Source organism: Bufo gargarizans, chromosome 4 (genome assembly GCF_014858855.1).
Source record: "Bufo gargarizans isolate SCDJY-AF-19 chromosome 4, ASM1485885v1, whole genome shotgun sequence".
In the NCBI taxonomy this organism is placed as follows: Eukaryota; Metazoa; Chordata; class Amphibia; order Anura; family Bufonidae; genus Bufo; species Bufo gargarizans.
Genome location: NC_058083.1, coordinates 105,970,017 through 105,993,843, shown reverse-complemented (window position 1 = coordinate 105,993,843; position 23,827 = coordinate 105,970,017). Strand labels below are relative to the sequence as shown.

At 42.9% G+C, this 23,827-nt stretch overlaps 1 protein-coding gene across 1 annotated transcript in view; it reads right to left on the bottom strand.

The window, feature by feature from the left end:
- Positions 1-3,203: 3,203 nt before the first annotated feature.
- The window catches only part of LOC122934592 (glypican-5-like), a 257,402-nt gene continuing 236,778 nt past the window's right edge, over positions 3,204-23,827 (bottom strand). Inside the window, exon 7 of the mRNA XM_044290171.1 lies at positions 3,204-6,697. Within this exon, the coding sequence (XP_044146106.1) occupies positions 6,489-6,697 (209 nt within the window). The 3' untranslated portion in view covers positions 3,204-6,488. The remainder of the gene's footprint in view (positions 6,698-23,827) is intronic.

Here is a 23,827-nt window from a genome sequence, read left to right as displayed (position 1 = left end):
TATTAATGCTCTTGTAGAAGGCTTGCACAGTAAAATATACATTTTTGCAGATGACACTAAACTGAATGTCAACATGTGAACAGCGTGATGAGGAGGACTGTTTAAATACCAGGAAATTTACCTGCCGTTAAGCTCCTTGTTAGACAACAGCAAGTTGTACACAAAGTACTGAAACTTTGAACAGTTGAACATTCAAAAAGTATAGACAAGGTCACATTAAAGGGAACCTGTCATGTGGATATTTGATTATAATCTAACTAATTATATACAATCATTAACTACTAAAAAGTGCCTTAGATGTATTCACTTACTGGTGTGACAGATGGTTATTACCTCATAATATACACACAAAGATGCCTCATGCCACATGCTAATGAGCTGATTTGAGTCCAGCATGGTCATTGAGTCCAGCGTGATGTCAGTGAGTCCAATGTTTTTTTAATTCAGAGCTATAGCCACTCCCCTGCCCACCTGCTGCTGACTCATATGGAAAATAACTGTCATTCAGCAGCAGGTGGGTGGGGAGAGTCAGGAGCTCATGAATATTCAGAACTCATCATTATGAGCTGGAGCTTTTCAATACAAGATGTTGGCAGATTGACTGGGTCAATTAAAGAAAGTGACCCAGCATTTTGCTAAGAGAATCAGTCACTTATTTAGTTTGCCCTTAGTTAGGACACCATAAAACTGGTGACAGGTTCCCTTTAAGTTTACCTGTAAAGGTTAGAGTGCATTTTGGGTTCATCTTGAAATTTCACCCAGAAGACAAATATTATAAACAATGGCCAGCTCACAAATTAAAATATAAAAACACAATTTATTACACCATTCACAAAATTCATGTCATGTAAAATATCTAAAAACATCTAATTCATGCCAAATAATCACAGTCCGATTGCGGAGCTTACGCAAAGGGGACTAGAATCAGTTCACACAGTGCTCTCAATGTAAGTTCTTAATTAATCTTGATATGCATTCTTTGTTCCTGGCCATATCAGTTCCTATACCATTGCGTTACTCAGTATGACACAGTTAATATGGAGCACTCTGTTGTAGCAGTAGAGGATAATCAATGTAGCAAGATGGATATGTTGCAATTATTCGTTACAGCAGAGGAGAGGTTTTGCTTTGAATATGTAATGTGGATCTCTCTATAGCGCTTCTTACCAATACCAGGGTCTGTCAGCTCCGCCGTACTGCCTCAGGCAGTGTTAGATGTATTTGGTGTGGATGTTCAATATGAGCCTGGTTTAGCTTTGTTGGGGTCCTCACTGAAGTTTGCAGTCTGTGCTTATGCCGGCATTATCCTTGGCGCATGCGGGGTCTCAATTTCTAAATTTGGCATGAATTTTATGTTTTTAGATATTTTACATGACATGAATTTTGTGAATGGTGTAATAAATTGTGTTTTTATATTTTAATTTGTGAGCCGGCCATTGTTTATATTGTTTCTAAATCAGCTCAGTGGTTGTAGCTGGCCGAGCTCCACTCTGGTGAACCCCTCAAATCCATTGTATTCCACAAGACAAATATCCCTAACTTTTTTTGAGTAGTGTGTTTAAAGGTTTCGATCATGTCCCACCTTTCCCAAGTGTGTGGGAGCCGAGGCTCTGTTTACACAGTTGTCAGTTTCAGTTATCACGAGGCACATATGTAGGAAGCCTAAAATCTTCTAGTACATCTTTTTTATTCCACTTTTGATTTGCATAATATAATCGGAATGAGGGGTTCCTGTAAAATCCATTAGTATATCACAGATTGTATGTGTTCTATCTAAGGAATAAAACAAAGGTAATCTTGTGTTTTGTTTTTTTAAAGTCTTTATTTATACATTATTATATAATAAAACTAAACAACTGATTTTTATGGTGTTATGACCACAAGGGAGCGATGCTCTATAGAAGTCTATGGATATATCAATGTATCAAGCCAGGAGGCTTCTGTCAATCATGTTAATAAATACAGTGATGTAGAGATAGGAATTTTTCTGTTGAGATTAATGTGTCTATATCGTAACAGAACACTTAAAATAAAAGACGGTGTAGATGATTTATGTGTACATGAGGAGCTCTGGAACAAGAATAAATTTTTTAGTCTAACATGGCAAGTTGCTTTGTGGAATAAGGGATTAAAAGGAGGGAAGACCTAATGGATAAAGAAAAATGCAGGTTATGTCATCAGTCACAATTTTACTCTTCTAATTTCCTCATTGGGGTTATTTTGCTAAAGATTGGTATTTCAAATGCGCCAGCCTCTTAATAAATATGTCGCATCTGTGAGGTCCATGTGCCAAAATCTGAAACCTACGCCAGCTAGATGTAGTTTTAATTGATGCTAGTTTTCTGGCATAAACTATATAAAATGTGTTGAGCTGCAGAGGACCTGTCCCTTTCGCTAAGCCCCACCCACACGAGAGTGGTGTAAAAACTAGAAATGTTTGAGCAAAAATTGCACCAAAAAACAGGATGTCCTTGTAATTGTCCTTTGCAGCTCATCTCACTGTAGGGTCTCATCCAGTCCCTTCTGCTTAGTCTGACATATGATCAGATATGGACTGAAATGTGTAGTGAGGGCTGATGTCTCTGCTCAGCCCTATTTTGGGGCAAAGAAGAACAATTCAAATGGCCTTTGAGCAGCTGCCTAACACATGGTGAACACTGTGTAGCCAGAATCCTGGGAGTCTTTATCAGAATTAGGAAATAATATATGATATTTTATACAATTTGTTGTCTGCCCAAAACAGGCATGAGTAGTGGAGCCAACTGAGCTTCCAACGTACATCCATTTCTGTCTTTGATTAAAGGGGTTATCAAAGATCTATTATGCCCCTCCATATGCCTGGGCCGCTCACAGAGGTTGTACTTACCTCGTTCCCCGCCACCTACGTTGCTTCTGATGCCGACACGGGGACAGACCTCCCTAGTGTAACCCACGATGCTAGGGAGGCTCGTTCCCGTCATCAACTGCTATTGGCTGCCTCCTCCAATGCCGGATGTCTTCATCTGCGTGAAGGCGTGAAGGCCGTGCCAGCATCAGAAACGAAATGGGTGACAGGGAGTAAGGCAAGTATGAGGGTCCCGTGCATATCTTGGATAACCCCTTTAATGATCCAGGGGTATGTGTCTCAAAGTCGTAAAGGACACCTAACATCTACCGTTAATGACACTTTATAGTTCACAGTGATGCACTTTTTATTGGTCACGTAATTTTGCCCTCTCAATTGTACAACTCTTCAATCATTTTCTACCAGTATATTAAACAGAAACCCATAGAAGTGAATGTAGAGCACTCTGCATGTGTGGCCAAAGCACCAATTACAGTAACAGTGATCCGAGCACTGTTCTCAAGATAGGAGAGGGTTCTAGAGGTAGGACCCACATCTACTGGACATTTATGGCATATCCTGTGGTTGTACTGTAAATGTACTCTAAATGTAAAGGAGGTTTCTAGAACTTAGATATTGATGGCCTTTCCCATGATAGGTCCAACACTCTGCACCCCCACTGACTGGCTGGACAGCCACCAGTGCTGGACACTATACAGTGAATGGGATTGGAATCAGAAGGTTCCTTGCCCTTTGAAGAGACTGTGCTGGTATACCACATATCAGCTCTTCCTGTGCCGGTGGCCGTCCAAAACAGCTGGGGGGTCTCCGACCTCACCAATCTGATACTGATGACATATCTTTAGGATTTTTAAGCAATGAGCCTTCCATGTCATAGTGTGCCAGCGCCGGTCTTAACTTTAGAAGACCTCAGAGGTGAAATGAAATATTAAGAAGAGTTCTTCATACTGGTTTGATTCTTGCTCTTCAAATTCACTGTCATATCCTAGAAACCTCCATACAGTATGAAGTAACAGTGCTTAGTCTGGCTTCAGTGACTTTACTGTACTGTGTGAATGGCTCCCGAGGGAGCATGGCCTAATGTAAAATGAAGTAACTATCTGTTTCTGTTCCTTATCTACATCAGTGGCCATGTGTCTTGTCATTGTAAGGCTCGATGTACTATTGCTACTTACATGCAGTGTATATTGGGTATATTTATGGAGATTGGTTTGAATTTTAGGAGACTGAACATTGAGCAAAAACAATGAAATTGTTGATTTAGGAGATGATAAAAAAAACAGGCCAGATCAGAAGAAGACAATATGTACTAATGGGACCATCAGTATAGTCATAGTGGGGCATTTCTGGGGGTCATGCAGGACAAGAGAAGAGTGTTGGTGTAAATGGATACTGCAGTGGTATCTGCTTATCACACAGTGGCATATTCAATTCACCATAGAAGTGGCTCTCGCTGGATAAGGTCTCATGGACACAAAGTTGTCCATATTGCGTACTGCAAACCATACATCCACAAAATATGGACATTTTCTGCGTGCAGTCCGCAATTTTCTCACTCCCATGTGCAGAGAGGTAGAGATTTGGGGCCAGGACTGCTGTTTTATTATACTGAACCAGGCACCATATTCACAGTATATTTCTTATAGTGAGATATCAGATTGTCACCGCTATAAGAATCCAGGATTATGTATTTCTGCCGTTACCCTACTGTGTACAGATTTTATGTATGTCACTGTACCTGGAGTACAGCAGCTTTATGTAAAAGGGAGCTTTCACGAGCAGGACAAGGGCTCCTTTCTTCTTACTCCATTCCAAAATTCTCTGTACAATTGCTTTTTTTTTGAGGGCCATAGCAAAATAAAAGGAAAAACTCCCTTCATATGAGGTGAGGGGTCACAGTAAATCCCTCTTCAGTCCCTTATTACAATCACATTCACTTCTAAATGTATTGGGTTTGCAGTTTTTCATCCAAGTGTAATAACTGGAATATTTTATTACTGAGGTGATAATGAGATTTCGGGTACACAACTCAATTTAACCTGATGGGTCTGAATGTGGCATGGCTCTAATTTCAATCTGAAATGGCAGGCACAGAGACAGTGCGTGTAGCTTCGATGACCTAAACGGAGGTTGTGCTAAACCTAATGAGAACATTGCAAATTGCAGAATTGCTGATATTGGTATGCTCTATCGGGAAGTTTTTAAGAAACTTAGGGGATCATTTATTAAGATCAATGTTTTAGACGCCGGTCTTAATAACCAATTCGCTATCACAGATTTAGTCCATTGATACAAACCTCTCATTGTTTTCTATGGGCAACACCGTTTTATTAACAACTATGCCTCTTGAATATTATATAAATCATGTCTATTGCTTAAAGGTTATGACTACCTTTGGGGGCAATGTTTTTATAAATACGTTTTACTCATTTTGGGCAAAAAATAGTTTTCTCAATTTGGTTAAACATTGACAGTAGTTTCTTTTCCTACAGGGTTACATTAAAGCCTTGCTGCAGATTATCTTAGTTTCAATTTTACACTGAGCAACGTTGCTGTTCTGAAGTGTAGTCCTTACATCTGAATTCCTGACAGCTTACATTTTTATTGAACGGATAAGAATATGACTTAAGTAGATGTTTGTAAGCTGTCAGGAGTTCAGAGACAGGGGCTATACATAGCTGTATGAACAGCAATAAAACCAAGCTAGGCTGAAATGTAACCCTGTCGGATGAACACCACGCAAAACTTTTTTTTTAAATAAAGACGAATGGAAAAAAATTATTTTTATCCCAAAGGTATTAAAATGCAATCATAAAAAATTGCCCTAAAAGGTGTTCAAAGCCTTTAATTTCCAGGTTGTAGCAGGGTAGACACCAGATTTTGAATATTTTCCACTGCCTAATCCACCTAATTATGAATTCTAATTATTTCTGAATTCACCTAATCCCCTTTAATATGAATGTTTAAGACCTTACAATCCCCCTACCTTGGCTGCTATCATACCGCCTACATAAAATAGAAATCTAGACAAAGCCATACGTATTAGTTCCATATAGAAATAAAAAGAAGGCAACTGATATACAATAACACATTGAATGAAGTACACAGGCATTTGCTGGTTTTACAAGTGAAGGAAAAGTGACAAATATCAAAGAGGAGAATTCTAGAGGTATCTGTAATACGTGAAGCTTAATGGCTTCTAAAGTGCATAGAAACTCATACGTCTGACACACACGGCATAGAAATGTATCATTCCAGTTCTACTCTGTCCGTTTATTAACAAGGCAGGTTTCTCTACATTATTAGATTAGGTATTGGACTGTGAGCGTTCATCCATTGTGACTTTGTCCAAGTTTCACTTCCTCATCGTAAATCACATTTGTGAAACCGATCCGCTTAATAACTGAGAGTTTGTTTTCATGTTGCTTGAGGTGTGAGAGTTGTTTATTATCTGTCACCTCGATCCTTACCGCTCCCGAGACATACGTCTAGCTTGCCAGCCTGTCATCCCATTTCAACGGTGGGGTGACTCATCCAAGGTCATTCAGAGCTTGGCTCATGCCGACTCTTCGTGTTTGTCCTAAAAAAAAGCTACTATTTTACTTTGCTTGAATAAGGCTTCAAAGGATTTTTGAGCAGATTCTTAAAATGTAGCACTGCAAACCCGTGATAAAAACGGACACGTAAAGAACAAGGCAGCCATAATTAAAGCCAAAGAGCCATGGGATCTGCTGGTGGCATTTGAGGAATTCCTTTGTTTAGGTGGTATCCTGGTGGCTCCTGGGTTTAGGTGGACAGGATCTTTGGCCGTTGCGTTGACGATGCTGGTTTCATATATCCGCCTCCTTGTGTCTGAAGAAAAATATTGAAAAGCACTTCAATTATTAAGTTGGCATATTAAGTGACAGCATATTAAAGTACAATGGACATATAACGTTAGAATACATTAAGCCCTGTACAGGACAATAATTCCGAAGACCTGATTTGAAGAGATTAGAGCCTGTGAGATGTTAAAGAAAATGGAAAAAACATACATAAAAAATGGGTCACCTATGTTACTTTTTATGTCATCAAAGCAATGGGGGACCTGGTAAAATAATAAAAAAAAAAACTCCCCTTCCTGTGCCTGGTCCAATACCTCATCTTCCCGGGCTGCAGCCAGTGACATATTGTTTGGTTGCAGTGGGGATGATCTGTATGCTACTGCAGTTAATCTCTGGCCTAAAGTCAAACAATACGTCACTGGCAGGAGCCTGGAGAAGATGAGTGGTGGTGAATCGGAGTGGCTGCAGAATTTCTTTTTTTATTATTTTACTATGACCAAAAAAAGTCAAACCCTATATGAAGAGCCTTTATAATATGTATGATTGAACAATTATCCTAAAATAACTTGCCGTAGCACAATTCCCTTTGAGCATTCATTTAAAGTTTACTTTGGGAATGATAATGAAACATTACCTCCTGCCTCTTTAGACTGTGTAGATTGTGAGGGAGGTGAATGCCCTGTTAATGCCTCTCACTTAAAGGTAAAAATATAATGAAATGGCATATTAGTCAAATAGTGTGTATTTATTGTAGTAATGGCTGCAAAGCCCTGGTGTATTTAGCATGCACATTGCATCTTGGGGATAATATTTGCATTCTGAAATCCGGGAAGAGAAATGGAAACCTTTCAGACTGCCATTAAGGATAATTAGGAATAAATTCCAGAGAAAGCGTCAGAGCGGTGACAACCACCAGCATGTGCTGCTCCATCTCTGTCACTCTCCACAGCAGATACCTTTATAGCCTCATCTGTTGTGCTCTCACCAGACATCTGGGCTTCACCTCCTCCCCTAAGAATCATCAGAATCTGATGGACCATACTGTTAAAAGATCTGCATCTAACTCCTACTACTACTGTCAGCTTTTCATTTACATGGTACTGAGGAGCATCAATGGTGTCCATGTTGGAAACCCAACACCTTTCCTCGGAAATGAAAAAAAAACAAAAAAAAAATATGGGGGTCATTTATGATGCTGAAATACACCTATGGTAGGTTGCATCTACCTAGCTCTTGGGTGAAGCTTTATATAACAAAGAACCTCAATTCCAGCTGTTTAATAGGTGAGCCACCATAAGTATTATTATCTTAACCTGAAATACACCCATATTAGGCATATTTCAGGTGCAGATTGCAATCTGCGACTTCTTCCTGCTCATGCCAGGTATAAAAAAGTGGGCATGGCGTGGCCGGGCAGGTGTAATGACCGGCGTCACGCAAAGTGAGGGAAAAGGGAAGGCCCTGTCCAAGGGAGAGGTGGTGACTCCTGACTCACCTTGTGGCTGGCACCTGACTGTCCTGATGTCCCTAGACGGGTTCCTCACCCGTACGCCGATCACGTGCCTAAACCCTGGCTTTCCCTAAGATGAGCCCTAGGTAGTGAACGGGGCGGTGGGATCACTAGTCCGCACCACTGACACTAAGAGAAAAACACCAAGGAGAGGACAGACAAACACATAAACCCAGGTGGGCGACCACAGCAGACCACAAAGGTCCAACAGGGATCCGGAGGGTAACGTTCTGGAACAACAACCAGGGAACGCAGCAACACAGCTCCAGTGGGTCAGTATAGAAGTCCAGGCAGGAAGCTCTATATCTGGCAACCAGAGAAGTGGGAGAGGGGAATATAAGGAGGTTGGGAGTGCTGGACAAGGAACAGCTGAGGAGAAAGAGCTATGGATCCCTGAGTGAGCCAAAAAGGGTTGCAAAGCAAACCCAGAAAGCTACCATAAAGAAACAGCCCTATCTTTCTACATAGAATGCGCAGCCAACCGCTGCGATTTCCTGACCCCGGGTATAACGGAGTCAGGCGTGGTTCTTGACACCCTCGTGACAGCAGGACCGTCTAATTTACCATTTTCTACGCCTATTTCTGAAAAAGGTGTAAATGTAAGGCAGCAGGGAAGCTATCTTACATTTAGAACTGGCGGATGATCCGTCACAGTTATGGAGAGGCATGCGCCTCTTCATAACTTTGGCGGATCCACCGCGAGCTATGGGCCCCTATAAACACACATATATATATATATATATATATATATATATATAAAAACTACTATATATATAAACTACTAAGAAGGGACTTGGTTATTAGTGTGCAGAGTTTGCAGTCACATTCAGGCCCTGGTGCCAGAGGGTGCCCAAAGCCACCTCTGCCACATAAGAAGACCCAAGTTTTCTAAATGGCACGTGGTAGGAGGGGACCCTTCAGTCACACTCTATCACACTCTTTCTTTTCAAAAGTTTCTTAGCTGTTGTAGGGAAAGCTGGCTGACAACCATTATGACTATCTTCCTGCTCTCCTAGGCTGCATCACAACTAGACCTGGGAATGGAGGAAAAATAGTTGATAATCCCTATGAGAGGAGTAGTAATGGTGGTCAAATTGCTTAGCATTCAGTTTTCGGAGAAACAAATATACAGTAATTCAAAATGTAACTCATTTCAGGTAATTTTTCAGGCCAATATATGACTTTTATAGCAGTTTTCTTCTGTAATTCTATTTTTTTTCTGGGCTACTTGTTAGAGATTAGCTTGAATTGTGTCCACCCATACACAGCAAATATATGACATCAGTAGCTTGAGGAAGCGTGTTTCTGCGGGAAACGGCCGTCGCCGGTATGTGTGGACTATTTGCTATCCGCCCCCGCTACATCTGCTGATACCGTATTTGCATCCCGTATAAAATAAAGGATCATTTTTCTTGAACTGCATGGGTGATTGCCGCCTCCTTTACATTCTACTACAGTAGTTTTGTATCCTCTTGATTGGCTTGTGCACCGTCTTTGTGCAGTGAGGACTCAAAAGGTGCGTTCATTTTTGTTTGAGGTTTTGTTGGCAAGCTTTTTGACTGAGCTTTTAGCGGTGCCGCCTTCCCTATATCGCTTTCTTTGCACATGGAGAAACAGGATAATCTGCTCCCTGAACTGTGTGTAGCACACCTTCAGAAGCAGCAGTGATTGAAAACATATACACAGCAGCACTGAACCGTTTAGATGTGAATCCAGCAGTTAATTAAAGGTATACTTTGCTGGCTTGATTAAATTATACACTGCTTGTTTCCAGGGGTTATGGCCACCTCTGCAGCACAGATACAAGGTGTCTGGAAAGGGAACTGCTGCGCATGCGTGCCTATGCGCACTTTCACTGTCTCGGACACCAGAGAGGTCGGAGCTTTTTTCTATAGTGTGCAAGCACGACCACTGCTGCTAGATTGTTGAGTGGTTGTAACCCCTGGAAATGAGCAGTGTATGTGATGTAAAAATGAATCAAGCCAGCAAAGGAGGCAATCTGCACAATCACAATACATTAGTAAGTGCCCTGTAATAACTTTGTCTACATGATAAAAATGCCATCTGCTGAAGTGAGACAACCCCTTTAAGACAGTAAATCACTTACAAATCAGCAGCAGTCTCTGTGTCAGCTTCTCTGTCTGTAACAATGGTAACCCGTGCCCACCACTGCCCTGCTGTCCAGAGCTGGCAATTTTTTTTCTCTCTAAATTCAGCTTCACAGGCAATCCAGACCCGCGCGCCCTCTTCTGTTATCTGCTGCTGGTTCTGTGACCCGCGCTCCATATGCCCAATATCCTCCTCTGTTGCAGGCTTAGGGATGCTGTCCTCTGCCTAGGCTTTTTCTAGAGAGTCTTCACCCTTGGCCAGTATGCGCATGTCCAAATCCTTCCTCAGCTTAAGGCTGGTTGTCCGTGGGTACTCAAGGAACCTTCTCTAGTGGGAGGGTGCCTGCACTCAAAGTTTCCTAGTCTTTAGTGACCAGCAAAGGTGTATTCCCTGTCTAACCACTGTGTACTGACTTCTAGCTGCCTGTCCTGACTTTAGCGTGTTTCTTGGATTGCTCTACTGCAGTCTGCCCTGACCTTGGGGCTATGCTGGTAGCTCCCCCGAAGCAAAGTCCAGATCCCTGTATAGGAGTTAAAGGGTAAATATTGGGGCACTGCCAGGTACACGCCCCTAGAGTTAGCCGTAAGCAAAACCAGTTGGTACATTGCGTCCACACTCACTGTTGGTAACACCGCTTGTGAACCTTTAGAGGAAAGTGCTCTACAACCTAGATCACACAGGACAGTTTGGTATTGTTTTAATAGCTAAAGCCAGGGATGCATATTAAAGGAAATATCTTATTTTAAACTTAAAAATGCATGAAAAACTGTATTTTGTGAATCTACTCCCAATGATAACACAATACATCTATTTTAATACGTACAGTATATACTATAGGAAGACAATTGGCCTATTCAGTTATTTTGTCAGTATGACATCACCATGTTGGTAGTGAACTGGTGTCAGAATTAGAGGTCATTTAGGATGTGTAACAAGGAACGGGCGGTGCGCTCCCTCCTTGCAGCACCGCCGGCGTCCCGCTGATAAAAATGGAAGAGGAGCCGGCGTCGGACGTAGCCGGCATCCTCATCTCCCTGGAAACAAGGGTGTGGGGAGGACCCAGCGGCGCTTGCTTCCTCAGCGCGGCTGGCGTCCTCCATCCCCTAGGCAACGAGCAGGGGCAGGAACGAGCGCCGACGGATATGAGTCGGCGCTCAGGGTTTTGGCTGGGGGTGACGCAGGGTCACGTGAGGCTGGCCACGTCACTTGATCATTCAGTCTAGCCTATTTAACAGGCAACTTGCTGGCCACAAGTTCCCTGTGATTGGTCTTACTACTCCACTAGCATTTTCCTGCATGTGGGATTTGTGAACTCTTGACTCTTAATCCTGCGTAATCCCTTTGTACTAACGTGACCTCCTGGCTTCTGACCTCGGCTTGTATTTGACCTCGATCCTGTGTTATTCATTTTTACTGACGTGACCTCGACTTATATTTTATTCTAATTTTGCTTATGGTTGGTTATTTGCTTGTTTGGTTACTACCCAGCCTGGTAGCTTACATTTCTTAGTCTTTTGTTTTCTTCCACCTTGTTCCCTCCCTATAGACCCCTGCACGTTCTTAGGCCAGGGACTGCCGTCCAGTTGCACACCATTGGTTAGGACGGACCGTGAAAGTAGGTAGGGATAGTGGAGTGGGTGGAGCTTAGGGCTGCACTATCCCTATTGAATCATGACAGGATCACTTCACATTCAATGATCAGCTGGCGTAAGACAAACCTATGCTAGAGGTCAATGCTCTCGGCCAGCCCACTGACACCAGGGAACAGGTGTCTGTGTATTTTCTGGTTGCAATAAAGCAGTTCTTGGAAACATTTGGATGCCAAATTTTGGGTCAAGGTTTTGGCCTATTTTACATGGAGTTACATTAAAAAGAGATAAACTGTACACTGCAACAGGATGTAACATCTACCAACTAAATATACAGTTAAGTAGTATGTGTTATGATGGACCATATTTTATTAAAGGCGAAGTAGGTTTTTGTGCCTTTTTTCTTCAACCACATCCAAACATGTATTGTGCAAATTTATGACCACTGACATCCTCTCGACACAACAACCCCCTTTTTAATTCACCTAGCCCCAATGATCAGCTGGACACTAACCTAGGAGTCACAGGGGCAGATTTATTAATCCTATAAATGGCATTAGCTTAGACAGGCAGTCTGGACCTGCACCAGATTTATCACAGTGGCTCGGGGATAGACACTTTTCTCTGACCCTATACCAATATATATATAGATTGGCTTAATTTGAGAGAGAATTTTACGCTAGAATTGTGGAAACATTTTGGCACAAAATAGTGCCTCCTAGGCCATGTCCCCTGTGAAGTAATGCCTTCTAGGTCCCACACCGTTTTTGAAAGAGCCAAAACAAATGGAGGAACCCTAGTTGTCCCAAACTTCGCCACTTTTTAGACCGTTTCTAAGCACAGACACATTAGTAAACTTTGGGCCACTGTTTGTTAATGGCGCACTGGTCTGGGAGGGTGCAGCTTCTAATTTCTGAAAATAGCGAGAAAATAGTATGATATCTCCAATTCAAATGGCCACAACTAATTCCTCAGAGCTCAAAGATCGGGGTCTCAAAAACAAGTCCTCCCTTTATGACATCCATATGCCCTAATAGGCCATATCACAAGGGCTGTCTTCTTGAAGAAAATAAAAATAATTATACTGTATGTTTTTTGGATAGTGGTTCAAATTGAGGCCTTATTCAGATGTCAGTAAATCACGGACATGTGCTCTCACTGTTCTCCATGGACAGCACACATACCCATAGATTTTAGTATATTCATTTACACATCTGTGACTTTCCAGTGACCATTGGAAATACCACAGAGACATGCATTATTTTGGTCCGTGATGTGGACCAAACACCTGTTGAAGTATGTCGGTCCGTGAAAACCACTGACACAACAAGGATTATTGGTAGGAGTTGCTTTGGAAATTAATCTTTTAGCCTAGCAATTTCTGTGGAATACGCAGGGCCGGCATCAGCACCCGGCACACCCGGGCAAGTGCCAGGGCCCACTGTGCCCGCTCACTCCTGCAGCTGTGTCTTGTCTGCTCTGAATTCTAGGGCAGCTTACCCCTGCAATGCAGACAATTATCGCCATGTGCACTGCTGGGATGGGCAGACCCAGGACTCAGAACAGGGTAGATGGAGTTTCGGTAGATGCTATGCTAGAATGGAGTTGTTAGAAGGAGGTCTGTGATGTCACTGGTCACATGCTCCTCCTTCCACATGACGAAATGTGGGAAATGCTGACAAACCCTGACTGCAGCAGCTTGTGGAAGGAGAAGGGGCTGTGTGTGCAAGCAGCCCAGTGAGGTAGGATGTGCTGCAGTCCTGGAGTACACAGAGCTTCATGGGGAGCAGGTGGGGGCTGCATATGGAGCTCATGTATGAGGGGGCAGGTGGAGGAGCACTCAGGGGCAGTGGGGTTCAGGTGGAGTGGAATCTGGTGTAATTAAGGCGGTTTATAGTATAGATCCAGGAGTATTCTGAGGGCCATGATGTGTGTGTCTGTCTGTCCCTGTGTGTCTTTCCGTCCCTGTGTGTGTGTGTGTGTGTCCGTCCCTGTGTGTATTTGACCACCCCTGTGTGTGTATCTGTCCCTGCGTATATTTGACCACCCCTGTGTGTATCTGTCCCTGTGTGTATTTGACCGTCCCAGTGTGTGTCCTTGTGTGTGTGTCTCTCTCCCTCTGTGTGTGTCTGTGTGTCTCTCCCTCTGTGTGTGGCTGTGTCTCTCTCCCTCTGTGTGTGTGTCTCCCTCTGTGTGTGTGTCTCCCTCTGTGTGTGTGTGTGTGTCTCCCTCCATGTGTGTGTGTGTGTCTACCTGCCTCTGTGTGTCTCTCCCTGTGTGTGTCTCTCTCCCTGTGTGTGTCACCATCATCATGCCCACAGTGTTCCTATGTCTTGATGCAGCTGCATCAGGATGTTCTGTACGGGGCAAGAAGAAGAAGATGGATGAGGAGGCAGCACCGCCAGCATGGAGTCCGTGGGAGAGACACAGGAAGGCACACTAAGGACGTAGGTAACACAACCACATGATCTACACTAGTGTTATATGTGGTTTTACTTAGGACTGCAGGTAACACTACCACATTATCAGGACTAGTGTCATCTGTGGTTTTACATAGGACTGCAGGTTACACTACCACATTATCAGCACTACTGTCATCTGTGGTTTTACATAGGACTGCAGGTAACACTAACACATTATCAGCACTAGTGTTATCTGTGGCTTTACATAGGACTGCAGGTAACACTACCACATTATCAGCACTAGTGTCATCTGTGGTTTTCAATGGGACTGCAGGTAACACTAACACATTATCAGCACTACTGTCATCTATGGTTTTACATAGGACTGCAGGTAACACTAACACATTATTAGCACTAGTGTTATCTGTGGCTTTACATAGGACTGCAGGTAACACTGCTACATTTTCTGTACTCAGATAGCCATGACTGTGTTATCTGTGCTGTTACATAGGACTGCAGGTGATATCTACTATATTATCTGTACTCAGAGAGTTATCAATGTCTAAGGGGGCCCACTGAGACTTTATCGCCCAAGGGCCCACATGAACCTGGAGCCAGCCCTGGGAATACGGATGACTCGCGGCGAGCCAAAAATGGACCAAATGTGGATCCTTCGCTGACGAACCACTGACCATCTTGTCACAGTTGTCATAACGAACACAGACGTGTCTTATGTGGAAACTTTCCCCTGCTGCTTTCTTGCTGTGTAAGGGGGTATATTTACCTTTTGGATAGATTTGCCATTTAGGAGTCTGGGAAAGCTGAATGATGACACAAGATATACTGCTTACTGTATAACTGGGCAGCTCTGGGAGTATTGGAAGCTAGGTGGAAACCCTTTTGGGTGCTCTAATGGCAGTACAGAAGTGCAGAACACATTAATTCTGTATAAAGCCTAGTTCACACGAACGTATGGCTTTTATAGTTTTTTGCGGTCTGTTTTTCACGGATCCGTTGTTCCGTTTTGAGTTCCATTGCGTTTCTGTTTCCGTTTTTCAGTATTGCATATACAGTATACAGTAATTACATAGAAAAAATTGGTCTGGGCATAACATTTTCAATAGATGGTTCCGCAAAAACTGAAATGATATGGAAGACATACGGATGCATTTCCGTATGTGTTCTGTTTTTTTTGCGGACTCATTGACTTGAATGGAGCCTCGGAACGTGATTTGCGGGCAATAATAGGACACGTTCTATCTTTCAACGGAACGGAAATACGGAAACGGAATGCTTACGGAACACATTCCGTTTTTAATGCGGAACCGTGGAAATGAATGGTTCCGTATACGGAACACAAAAAAACGGCCTGTACACTCGCAAAACAATCGTGTGAACTACGCCTTAAAGTGATTTTTTTTCTATTAATGTGATTAGGGATGAGCGAATCGACTTCGGATGTTTCATTCGCATAAAACTTCGTTCTAAGGTACAACTTGGAACCGAACCCGAGTTCAGGAAATGTTTTTTTACAGTACAAATTAATTTAGGAAGTTATTGCGCGAAGTCTCGCGAGACTTCGCGAAGCAATAAGTTCGGCTCATCGGAGCCAATACATTCTAATAGTGTACAGTATTAGAACGAAGTTTTATGCGAATGGACTTCGGATGTTTCATCCGAAGTCGATTCGCTCATCACTAACTGTGATCCCCCAGAATATCTGACCTGATGTCGGGAAATCCCACCATGTGTCCGTTCTATCCACAGCCCAGTGATTATTAACACACACAGTGTGACAGAAGGAAGAGAAAATAGCAGAACTCCATTATTCAGCTCCTAACAACTTAAATGATGGCGGCAGATGGACTGGGCATGTCATGGAAGGGGAAAGGAGGGGGGGGGGGATAAGGATTTTCTGTATTTTAGTCTTTTAAAGTGAAAGTCCACCCACGCATCCTAAAGCAGGGGGCTTAGCAGAAATAACAGAACATATTGTGCTGTGCTGCCCACATGCCACACACGGAGCCTGCCACAATGTAGCTCACATCTGCCTGGAGTGACATAATCTCTTCCAAGAATACTTTCTGCTACTCTTCTGCCAGCCAAATCTCATGTCTCGGAGCCAGCAAGTATCACGGTGCGGCAAAGTCTACTGAAGCAAACAGTGTAGCCGGACAGTGAATAGAAGGGATTATATCAGCTCTGATGAAGACGAGTGGGAAAAGCAGAACACTAAGTAAAGAAGGGAAAGGTTTGCAGAAGTCTTAGACGTTCACTAATATTTTATCAAGGTGACAGCTGATGAAAGATATGCAAACCTTGTCAGAGGAGATGATCGCCGTCATGGTGAGGCCTCACACGGTATTCCGCATTCGATTCCTATGTCATCCATGCATACCATGAGAGTCAAGACCGGCAGAAGTTTTTTGCTAAGTTCACACACTGCGGTTTTCGTGCAGATCAATTACGCATCAGAATCCGCAAGATAAATCTGCAATAAAATGTGGGTTTCAAGGTGGATCTGCAATGGATCCGCAATGAAAAACCTTTCATTTTTTTGTGGGATCAGATGCAGATTTTAGAGCTCCATTGACTCCAGTGGAAAAACTCAGTGGACAGTCCTCAAAATAATGTACATGCTGCAGATTTCTAACATGGAATCCAAAGTAAAAATAAAATGTCAAATTGCAGCATGCACCAAGTTGCACTGTGCTGTCATTTCGTGAAGATAGGCAATGTGGATTCTGCACCGCAAATCCACATAAAATCAGCGATTTGTGGACTAAGGGTATGGCCACATGCTGCAGATTTTTCCACAGTGGAATTGAATGCAGAAAATGCGCAGCATTTCCAGGAGCCGTGAAAAGGATGACGTTTTAAAATAACGCTGCAGAGCATGTCCGCAGTAGAATCCTCACATATCTTGAGACGGAGAGCGGCGTTTAAACCCGCAGGATGTGAAATGATGTTCTGGATATCTGCTGCGGATTTCCCTCTTTCCAATGCAGATGGTAAAATCTGCAGCGTTTCCTCACCGACATCCACAGCAAAATCTGCACAATTTCAATATCAGATGTCTGTGACAACCACTTATTTCCTGTCCTGTATGGGTAATGTATACATCTATAACGAAGCACAAAGCAGTAGACAGGCAGGCGTAACTTTCTGGTCAGTGATAGCTAGGCTTTCCTTCACCCTGGGCAAGGATCCAGTTTGTTGCCTCACTCCATTATTTTAATACCATGGCCAAAGCAGAGTGGCTCCCTGGCATCCAGACACCAAAGGACCCCCCTGGTTCTCCTAATCTAGCTCAAATACACAACCAGATTTCATTCACACCTTTGCAGTGCATGTACACAAGACATGTACACATGCACACTTAGACAAACCAGCAAGTACATGCAGCCACCCACAAAGGAAGAACTGTGAGGAGGATGGTAGTGGTTGCACAGACAGGATTATTAGTGGTTCACCATGGTTGTCCTCACTCCAGTGCTCCCCGGGACTCTGCAGCAGGGAATAGAAGGAGCACCCCTTCTTTCCTTGAGGCACACCCTGGGCCTTTTGGGGACACAAGGTAGTAGGTAGTTGGGGTGCCCTTGATGGTGAACAGTTGGCAGGAAGCAAGACAGAGGGGCAGGTGCAGGGCCGCCAGAAGGACAGAGGTAAAGACCAGGCCCAGTTTAATGATAACAAAGAACGGTCTCTGTACTGAGGATGATGGGAGTTTCAGTACAGATAGCAGGAATAGGCACATTTCAGAGACATAACGCAAAGCTTACTTTTCCCAATGGCTGTGTATAGGCAGCAGCAATGACAGTGGTAGTACTCCCTGAGTCTCTCTGTAAACACGTTGCAATCTTCCCAAATTGACCACAGGCGTGTAAGGCTCTCAAAAATGTGATAGGCGATGGAGGCTACGACCCATTCCACATGCAGCAAAGTCTAAGTTATCCTTACTGTCCCTGCACATGCACTCGCCTGGTCCTATACAGTCTGTGGAAATCTTTCCTGCTTTCTCTCAGGGTTAGGCCTCTTGCACACGAACGTGTGCGCCCTGTGGCTGTGCTGCGGCCTGCAAATTGCTGGCCGCAATGCACGAAAACCCACCGTGAGGCAGCCACAGCGTATCATGGACCCATTCACTTTAATGGGTCTGCGATCCGGCCGTTCCGCAAAAAGATAGAAACGGAAGTACGGGACAGAAACCCCAAGGAAGCACTCCATAGTACTTCCGTAGGGTTCCGTTCCATGATTCCGTTTCGCACCATTCCTCATCCTCTGATTTGCGGACCCAGTGAAGTGAATGGGTCCGCATCCGTGATGCGGAATGCACACGGAATGGTGCCCATGTATTGCGGATACGCAAATGCAGTCCTAGATACGGCCATGGAGCGCACACGTTTGTGTGCAGTATGCCTTAGGTCTTGTCTACATTTCCGTTTTTCACTGAAACGTGCTGTTGGCATTTTCCACGGACAGCACACGTACTCTGCTCACATTCCATTATTTTCTTACTGACCGTAGGTCAGTAAAAGAATCACAGGGACATGCACTACTTTAATCCGTGATGCGGACCAAGCATGCCCATAGAAGTCTATGGATCCGTGAAAATCACGGACACTCCACGTATGACATCTGTGGTGCATCCGTTTTTCACTGTAGACTGATTAATTTTTAAGCTGACCAACCTTGGATTCTTCATGGACATCTCCATGGATGAAACACGTACGCTATTTTTTTCCACGGACAAGTCACTGACACAGAAATGTGGATAAGGCCTTGTCTCCTTGCACAGTTGCTTCTCCTCTGGCAGCCTCTTCCCTCCACATGAATGTGTTTCCCTGGAGAATGGATTTTATTCCTTCACACAGGCTTCAACCAGATTCAATGGCATCTGTTACCAACAACAGGCAAAGCCAGACTGAACTTTAAACTAGTCTTAAACTGCCCAGCACATCACCCTGGCAACTACACCAAGAAGCTGTCAGATTAACTATTTCCTTGCCTGTATTCAGCCATGTGGGATACACAGTGCATGAAATAAATGACAATAAGTATTTTAGCAATAACTAACTCTACCAGCTGTAATCCACTGGGTCACTGCACACATAGCACATAAAATGTGTCTGATCGCAACTAAAATACTCAATGCTGAGTTCCAAAATGTCTCTGGCAACATCAGTACAATAACTTCTAATGGCAAATCAGCTGCACACAAACCGGAGATCACCATGCACAAAGGGAAGCATCGGCCAACATTTTGTAAAGCATACCATCATTGGACACTGGGTGGGGAAACAGCATTCACTAGAATTAGATGAAGCAACTCAGACTATTTTCCTTCATTCGTCACTACTTCTAAATTCTTAAAGATATATACCGTAGCTATATCTCCTTCTGGACAAGGGAGAACAAAATCGTAAGGTCACTGCATACTATAGTTCAATTTGTTAGTGGAATCGGTGGTGCTATGAGTGAAGGGCTATTATCTATGCAGGGGAAGAAGACAGAAGGACAGAGCTTCAGCAACTGTCGAGGGCAGGGATAAAAGAGTTGACTGTGATGAACTCCTGGGAGGTGCAGGTGCTTGATTGGCTTCCCGCCTACAGAAAGTGAAGAGACCAGAGCTGCAGAGGGTTAGGTAAACCAAAAACAAATTGCACTGGAGAGCATTGAAATAGTTAAAATAATGGCATGCATAACTCCAGATATTTATCTTATTTTTATTATGGGATAACCCTTTTAATTCACCTATATTTCAGTACGTCTACTAACTTTTACTCACAATGTTAAAGTGTATATATATCAAAGTTTATATATTTCACATCAGAGGTGAAGACACTCTTTCTAGAAAAAGCCAGAACCATCATTCCTTGCTGTTAAAGGAAAGCTCGGGTCTAGAGTCATTTTGAATATAACATTAGAGAAACCAAAGCTTCACAGAAGACCTGGAAGCTGAAGAGTTAAATAAAAGGGAGTTTTCTGGAATCTCATCACTTAGTCGAGCAGAGGCCAACATCTCTTTATTACGCAGTGTCTGTCACTGCCAACCTGTAATTGCCTTTAGTTTAGCAAATATTCAGCACACATCGCCAGCTTTCCAGACCACTGTCTACATTCAGTCAAGCAGAACAGCAGCTCTATCACGGATGACAGTTATTGACAGGGGCTTTGATTGGACTCTGCACTCTGCATATTTAGAAAGAAAATACTGATCATCAAACACCCATCTCATAATAAAACCCCTCAGATCTCAGACTCTCCCTCTGCTGTGACATCATGAACATTTCTTCATTTGGCAGAAAAAAGGGATCCTACATGTGTTTTCCACCCAAACATGCTCCAAGAGGGCTGCAACCAAGTTGACACTGATATGGTCAGCCCAGGACAAGGGATGTCTAAATACATATAATGACTTATGGATGCCTAAGAACATTGCTGTGGTGAAGATTTTCCAGAATACAGATGGAAAGAAAAACAAATGGACTGGTGACCAAATCAAATTCAACCTTCCACTAGAACCACAAATTATCAGAATTCAGCTAATTTGTTTAGCATTATTGGAAGACATACAGTATCTCACAAAAGTGAGTACACCCCTTACATTTTTGCAAATATTTTTATTATATATTTTCATGGGACAACACTGAAGATATGACACTTTGATACAATGTAACAGTAGTCAGTGTACAGCTTGTATAACAATGTACATTTGGTGTGCCCTCAAAATAACTCAACACACAGCCATTAATGTCTAAACCGCTGGCAACAAAAGTGAATATACCTCTAAGTGAAAATGGCCAAATTGTGCCGAATTAGCCAATTTCCCTCCCCGTGTCACATGACTCGTTAGTTTTACAAGGTCTCAGATGTGAATGGGGAGCAGGTGTGTTAACTTTGGTGCTATCGCTCTCACACTCTCTCATTCTGGTCACTGGAAGTTCAACATGGCACCTCATGGCAAAGAACTCTCTGAGGGTCTGAAAAAAAGAATTGTTGCTCTATATAAAGATGGCCGAGGCTATAAGAAGATTGCCAACACCCAGAAACTGAGCTGCAGGATGGTGGCCAAGACCATACAACGGTTTAACAAGACAAGGTTCTATTCAGAACAGGCCTCGCCATGGTCAACCAAAGAAGTGCTCAACGTCATATCCAGAGATTGTTTTTTCAAAATAGACATATGAGTGCTGCCAGCATTGCTGCGGAGGTTAAAGGGGTGGGGGTATCAGCCTGTCAGTGCTTAGACAATACGCTGCACACTGCATCAAATTGGTCTGCATGGCTGTCATCCCAGAAGGAAGCCTCTTCTACAGATGATGCACAAGAAAGCTTGCAAACAGTTTGTTGAAGACAAGCAAACTAAGGACATGGATTACTGGTACCACATCCTGTGTTCTGATGAGACCAAGATAAACTTTTTGGTTCAGATTGTGTCAAGCGTGTGTGGCAGCAGCCAGATGAGGAGTACAAATACAAGTGTGTCTTGCCTACAGTCAAGCATGGTGGTGGCAGTGTCATGGTTTGGGGCTGCATGAGACTGTGGGGAGCTACAGTTCATTGAGGGAACCATGAATGCCAACATGTACTATGACATACTGAAGCAGCGCATGATCCCCTCCCTTCAAAAACTAGGCAGCAAGGCAGTATTCCAACATAACCCCAAACACACCTACAAGACAACCACTGCTTTGCTAAAGAAAATGAAGGTAAAGGTGCAGGATTGGCCAAGCATGTCTCCAGACCTAAACCCTATTGAGCATCTGTGGGGCATCCTCAAACGGAAGGTGGAGGAGCGCAAGGTCTCTAACATCCACCAGCTCCATGATGTCGTCATGGAGGAGTTGAAGAGGAATCCAGTGGAAACCTGTGAAGCTCTAGTGAACTCTATGCCCAAGAGAGTTAAGGCAGTGCTAGAAAATAATGCTGGCCACACAAATATTGACACTTTGGGCACAATTTGGCCATTTTCACTTAGGGATGTACTCCCTTTTGTTGCCAGCGATTTAGACATTAATGGCTGTGTGTTGAGTTATTTTGAGGGCACACTAAATGTACACTGTTATACAAGCTGTACACTGCTACGTTACATTGTATCAAAGTGTCATATCTTCAGTGTTGTCCTATGAAAAGTTATAATAAAATATTAACAAAACTGTGAGGGGTGTACTCACTTTTGTGAGATACTGTAACTACAAATTACAAACCTAAAATATTATAGCAAAATGGATTGTGCATAAACAGGCCATTGAAGCTCCTAGACGAGGGAAATAGAAGGTGCGAAGTCTGCACCAGGAAGGAGCACAATAGCTTGTTCTGAAACATTACTGCAAAATAATGTCTATCATCTACTTACTGTGACATCACAGTGTGCCTCATCCCTTAGGTCCATCACCATGGGTGAGGCTTATGTGCTTCGACATTAATGTGATTAACGCAGAACTGTGACACCATAACCACTATAATGTGACACTACTATGTGCATTATTCTTGAAGAATAACTGCTCTAAATTTTATCCTGGTTTATGACATCAATGAACACATCATTCCCATACTGTAACATTGCTGTGTGCATTATTCCCATGTTGTAATATCACTATGTGCAATATTCCTATACTGAATGTATTAAGTCGTTATCGAAAGTATTGTGACACTACAGTGTCTTCTGACACTGCTTTGTGCACCATCCTTGCACGACAATGCATTGAGACTATTATTACTGTGGCCATGTCACTGCGTGAATCATCTCTCTAATAAGACATAACTAGGACTATTATTTCTCTGCTGTGACTATTTTAGATTGATCGCTACCTATGTGCACCTTCACTGTGTTGGGTGGGATATTATTGTGTTTAGGTTCCATGTCCTATGACATACCTGTAAGAATTATTTCAATTCAGTATCATCACTGCATTCATTTTAAGAGACATAAATATATAATAGTGCAGTAACACCCAGGAGTGGTGGAGGCTTCTGGCAGCAGAGCCCAGGAACTTCAAGCTACACCCCTGTTGAAGGATCAAACAGAAGATGAGATGTTCTATAAAGCACTGTCCCAGGTGTCTAAAGGAGATACCAGGGGAAGGAACACATTCATTCTTTCCTTTGTATGATCCTCCTTTGTATGGTCTCTATTTCCCCTACTGGGATCTATTATCATTTTTCATTGGGAGTTTTAAAAAAGGTTTTAATACTTGTGTTTTTTTGTCAGAGGGCCAAAGGTATCCAATTCAGATGAACTTTACAGTATGTCATTTATTACTAGCTGTTAAAGCTGTTCAATGGCACAAAATCTTCACGAGTCTGAATTCATTTTCTCTATACGGATAATTCTGCATAATTGGTACAATGTGAGAGCACAGACCAGATCCAAGGAATATAAAAAAGTGATAATTATTCGCACTTGTTGTAGTCATGACACATAAGAGCAAGTAACATTGTGCATACAAAATTTTCAAGCCTGTGCCTGTTATTAATATTGTATATAGCAGAGAGGCAGCTCATGCTCATCTTGGGCTATCCTCCTTCCCAAGGAATTAGAATTA